The sequence below is a fragment of the Manis javanica genome, chromosome 4, assembly GCF_040802235.1.
Source record: "Manis javanica isolate MJ-LG chromosome 4, MJ_LKY, whole genome shotgun sequence".
Taxonomy (NCBI): Eukaryota; Metazoa; Chordata; class Mammalia; order Pholidota; family Manidae; genus Manis; species Manis javanica.
Window position 1 is genome coordinate 71,114,289 of NC_133159.1, and position 6,034 is coordinate 71,120,322.

At 30.5% G+C, this 6,034-nt stretch overlaps 1 protein-coding gene across 1 annotated transcript in view; it reads left to right on the forward strand.

Annotated features, from left to right (window-relative positions):
- SPATA1 (spermatogenesis associated 1) overlaps positions 1-5,734 on the forward strand; it is a 43,291-nt gene extending 37,557 nt beyond the window's left edge. Inside the window, 3 exon segments of the mRNA XM_073234207.1 lie at positions 781-977; positions 2,877-2,975; positions 5,071-5,734. Coding sequence (XP_073090308.1) covers positions 781-977; positions 2,877-2,975; positions 5,071-5,172 — 398 coding nt within the window. The 3' untranslated portion in view covers positions 5,173-5,734.
- The last annotated feature ends 300 nt before the right edge of the window (positions 5,735-6,034 follow it).

A 6,034-nucleotide genomic window follows, 5' to 3' on the forward strand; every position in this document is an offset into this window, starting at 1 on the left:
CAGATGCTGAAATGGAATTGGATATACGACATAAGGAATAAATAGTTAAAATCTTGAGTTGAAGTGCCATATAGTTATATAATTTTAATCAAGTCACCTTATAATATAAAATTTAAAAATTGAGGGCCTTCATTTCTTCAATAATCTTAAAAAATAAACATAAGCATATTCTGATCTACTAGCGTGCAGTGTGTGCTCCTGCTAAGTCTGCATCTAGAATCTCACTGGTGTCAAAGTGATTCCCTAAACTGGCAGTGTTTAATTTCTAATTTTCTCAACCAAGGATCTTAGGTTTAAGAAACTCTGCCCTACAGAAGTTTGAGGATATATTTGGAATAATTTTAATAAATGATGAATCAGAATCAGCTGATTTCACAAAAAATAAGTCATTTTGGGGATTGAAAAAATAAGGAAAAATCCAAAAATATATTTTATGCCTTTTTCTTTCACACTGTTAATTATATAAATAATGAATTCAAATCAAATGGAAAGAAGTAATCAAAATTTTAAAAATACACATTTTGTTACAGGTAATATTCATAATAAAGATTTCCCAGAATAATTATAAGCTTAAAGAACTTGGTTGTGGTTCCTGGATTTGCACTATTTTACTATATATGTGTTAGCAAGTCCTCTTATTATCCAATTAACATTTCATTCTTAGCTCTTATTTCCTCAGCATATAAGAGAAAAATAGAAGGGAAGGAGTTGGGTTGAAATTAACTCCAGGGTTCTTTCCAGGTTGAAAAGTTGAATCCTATAATCAGACTCAAACTGTAGCCTTTGCTTTTTTTGTATGCTGTGATGGTTGGAAGAAAAAGTACTTTGAAACAAAGAAAGTTATGGCATCATTGGAGGAGGTTTTAACAAAACTTCAAGAAGATTTGGACCTTTACTATAAAAAACTGCTCATGCAACTTGAAACCAGGGAGATCAGAATGAGACCAAAGAATCTGGCAAATATCACAGACTCTAAGGTACCACTAAATGAGTTCACACTTTATTAGAGAAGTTCTAGTGAAAATATATGCTTTATATTTGTTAATATTATCGTATTTAGGATGTTTTGGGCTAAAGGTAACAAACGTTGACTTAACCTGGCATAAACAATAAGAAGAGTCATGATCTCATACACTGGGTGTGAGGAGATACAATCAGCAGCTTAATGATGTCTTTAAGGATCTAGGTGCTTCTGCTGTTTCCTTCTATTATTTTCAGTGTTGGCTTCATTATAAGACTTCTTTTATATAAAATTGCCTTTCTTCATGGTAGCAATAGAGTTGCCAATGTCAAGTAGGGCTATGTGCCTCCAAAGCGAGAATATATAAAGCTTTTCCTTTAGACTGGTGGGGGATCAACCAGGCCTACCCTGGATTGATGATAGGTACCAGGAAGTTCTATGTACTGACTTACACTAATTAGGGTGTACGTCTATATCTGGGGATAGAGTCACTGTCTCTGATTTTATGGTAAAGAGATGAGCACCTGATGAAGAATGCAGCGTCTAACAGTGTTCACTACATTCCTTTTTTTTTTTAGTGGTGGGGGAATATTAACACCCAGAAAATCTAAAGGTATTGATATTTTAAAGAAATTATTAGATATTAAATTTTGATCAGTTCACCTATTTCTTGAGATAGGATTGGATCTTGACAGATAAGAGACATGAAGTTTGTTTTTTAATTAGTTCTACTATATAATTAAACAATAAACAAATTCCAGAGGCCATTCAATTTTTGTTGGTTGGTCTCATTTATCCAAAAAAGATTTTATAATATGTTAATTATGATTAAGAGTATGGATTTAACTTTAAATGTGATTAAATATTAAGTTTACTATTTTACTTTTTCCTTCTTTTACTGAGATATAATTGACATATAACATTGTCCTAGTTTAAGTGTACAGCAAAATGATTTGATGTATGTCTGTATTGTGAATTGATTACCATGATAAATTTAACATCTATCACCTCAATCGTTACTATTTTTTCTCTTGTGATGAAAGTTTTTAAGATCTATTCTCTTAGCAACTTCCAAATATACAACACAGTATTGTTAACTATAATTACCGTGTTGTTCTTTATACATCCAGGGTTTATTTATCTTTAAATGGAAGTTTCTATCTTTTCACCACCTTCACCCATTTCCCCCAGTCCCAAACCCATTGCCTCTGGCAATCTGTTCTCCATATCTATGAGTAAAAGCTTACCATTTTTAATAAATTTAATGTAAAAGTCAAATACACCTAAGTAATAGCTTGTCCTTATTAGCTGATACTTATTTTTTAGCATAGTTCATACTTTTTATCTCACTGCTTTATGAAGTTCACTATATGAAAATGTTTTAATCACAAAAGTAGCTTAAAATTTTAAATTTCTTTGTTGACCTCTATACCTCATAGACTTTTTAAAATTAAACATAAAGCCTTCTTATAATAAATAAGTTTTCTTATATTTCATTATTAATAATTATGAATTTAGTTATTAAATATTTTAAAGTAATTCTAATCTTATTCAATTAATAAAGGACTATGCCCATTTCTAAAGACTTGATAGTATCTTAAACCTCATATACTCCTTTCATACTAATAGTTGCTGGCTTTTATGGTGCTATTTTAATGGTAAGTTTTATAAATTGTCTATTTTTATAATACATGAATAATGTCAGTAGAACAGAAGGAAAAGTGGTCCCCAAAATGTAAGAAATCAACAGATCAATAGTAATTACTCCAAAGCAGTAAGTTTATTTTATGGAATAGGTTATTTTCATGATTTGCTCTTTTGATATTTGTTATCACTTCATAGTTTATGTTTGTAAGGCAGTGAAAAATAAAAGAGTAATTGTATTAAAAAATAAATCTTTCTATATTTCACACAGAATTACCTTATGATCCAAATTACTGAGGTACAGCATGCGATTAACCAACTTAAGAGAAAATTGGATACTGACAAAATGCAACTCATAATAGATGTTAAGGTAATTTGCATTTCTCCTAATCAGATTATAACATTTATCTTGAAATAAAATAGTTTGGTGTTTTAACTTTGGGTGTCAATGGCATGAGGGTAGTAAGGATTGACTGCCTTAAAATTGTTATTATAACAACAAAGAGCATGAGTGAAAAAGATACAAGAAACAGCTAAATCCTGTGTAAAGATGCATGTTATAACAAAGCCAAAGTAAAATTGAGTAAAATTTCACTAAGAATTAAGTTAAAGAACAATATGAATCAGTATGGAGTCTCAATAAAAAATTTTTAAAGTAATTTTCATATATATTAGAGTCATTCATCAATTAGTCTGATAAACCACTGAGTTTTCTGAGCTCCCATTTAATTACCTCCCCTCCTTTGGGTAATTATCTCATTCCATCTATTTATTTTCATAAATACATATATAGAATCATATTAAGGCTCTAAATTTACATCTTTATAAGAAATAGCTTTATGATACAAAATAATGACCCCTTGCTAAAGTCACACTGTCCAGTAGAATTTTCTGAGGAGATGGAAATGTTCCATACCTGCACTGTCTGATTTGGTAGCCACTAGCCAGACAAGGATATTGAGCACTTGAAGTGTAGATGTTGTATAACTGAGGAGTTGAATTTTAAATTAATTAGATGTAAATGTGAATAGCTACCTGTGGCAAGTAACTACTGTATGGGATAGTGCACTTCTAGGTTCTTTATATCAGCATTACTCTCAAGGCTAAACCCTGCTCAGCCCTGAGAAGCTTAAAACTTAAAATACAGAAAAGGAAAAGGGCAAAGGACAATTTTAACAAAATATGAGTTATTGAACATTCTATACAGCATGCATTCAAAAAAATAATTTGTTCAATGGATGAAAAGTCTGTGTGTTCAAAAAATTGGAGATAAAGCCAATTTGGAAACTTGTACACTTAAGGATAGTTGGATGGGTAGAAGGAAGGAATAAAAATGCTCCCAGAGCCTTCAGTTATGACTCTATCAATGCTCTTTTCTTCTGGAAAGCACATACGTTAGATCTGAGTATGTTTTTATATTTTAACCTTACAAAGTTCACTTAAGAATAGTTTGAACCCAAATTGGAATTAGTAGTACAAAAACAGGAAAGACAAATAGAAGAAAAAGGACCTAGTTTTCAGCTCACATATTGGGAGGAAAAATCTTACATTTAACCATCATAATGCCTAATTGGCACAGTAAACATTATAAGTATTCATTACTGATATCTGAATGATTTACCCCAAATTACCTTTAAGATGCAGAACAAAGGGTCAGAAAACCTAGCCTGAGTCTCTGCAACCATATTCAAGATAGTACAGCATAAACAGTGCTTCTTGAAGTTTAATGTAACATCACCTGGGTTCCAATTAAATTAATAGAATCTGACTCAATAGTCTCGGGGGAAGCCTGAGATTCTTCATTCCTATCAAGTTTCCAGGTAATGCTAGTGTTGTACGTCCACAGAATATTGGGAATAGCAAGGTCTGTGGTATCAGATGGTTTGAGTTTGAGTCCTAGCTGTGTCACTTTACTAGTTTTATACCTTGAGCACATTACTTAATTTCTAGACATTTCAGTTTTCTCAGCTATAAAATGGGAAGAAATAACAGTACATGCCTCAACAAACTTTTTGAATGAATCAAAGAGGTAATACACTTAAAAGAGTGCTTGCCACAGAGTAAACACTTATTTATTTCTTAGGTGACTGCTCAGTTTTTAAGGGCTGGAAATTAAGTTTTTTGTAATTTTTGGCTGTTTTTTTACTATTTTATTTACATATTGAGAACAACAGGTTTTGAAGCTTGAGCAAAAGATAAAATTCTTCCTCACTTTAGTGTTTTATAAGTTTAATTTTATTATGTCTAAATATTAATAAGTGAAATTATTTGATGGAGTATCAGTAGGCAAGCATGCTTACTCAACAGGACTTGTGTGACCTTATTTATCACTGTAAATGCAGTGGGAGTGAAAGCAAATGGGAGAAGACAGTTAAAAGCAGTTACAGAAACCCTTATGTATGTAACTGTGTAATTGCAGAAAGGTAAGCTGAAAGTTCATTTTTGAAAGGTAATTCTTTTTATAGTTGAGAAAAAAAGCAGCTGCAGATTTATGCATATTGAAAGCTGAACTGGAACAGAAGAAAATTAATATATCTTTATCATTTAACTTAGGTATATTAATTTAAAATCTTTATTTGTCAAATTTTAAATATTTGTTTAATCAGATCTGTTTAATCATTGTTCTCCATGGCAGTGTTTTATATAAAGCATAGGTTTTATTTATTCTCACTTTTCATGTATTACAAAGTGTTTCAGGAAATATTAAATGTAAAAAACCCCAGATGGTGGCTATTTGGTTATTTTTGAAGGTTTCAAGTCTATTACATATTATTTTACAGTACTATATTTTAAATTTTCATTTTTAAATTGTCTTAAATATGATAGTTAATATTAATATAAAAACGATATATTTTAATAAATATTAATCTATTTGCATGTAAATGTAGACAGTTTAATTTGTTCATTGTATTTCAGTTAAAAGCAATCTGGAAATGTAAAAGAAAGGGATTTTGAACTTATATACAAAGCTATGATAGAGATTACCTTCTAAGACTTTAAATTTTTAAAATTTATTTTAGAACTAGAAAGACAATGATAATTCAGCAAATACTATGGTGAATGGTTGGTTTTACCCAGCCATAAATAATGTAAATAGTGTAAGTAAGACAATGAAATAGTCTCATAAAAGATGACTGAATCACCATTTATTCCAATTTGGAGGAGGGCATTGTCCTGGGAAGGCAGGATTTATGTAAGCCCACAGTTCAAGGATACAGATTTTTAATCTAAGTATTTATAGGAACCAATGTAAGTACAACACAATGTCCTCCTTAATTACCATGAGAAAGAGAATAGAGACTGCTGTACATTTAGAAAAGTTCTTTGTGTAAATTTTCTCTTTTACCAAGGGAAAATAATTGGGAAACCAAAGTCTTTAGATAATTAAAACTAAAATGCAGATACAGTAAAAGGAAAAAAAACATGAAA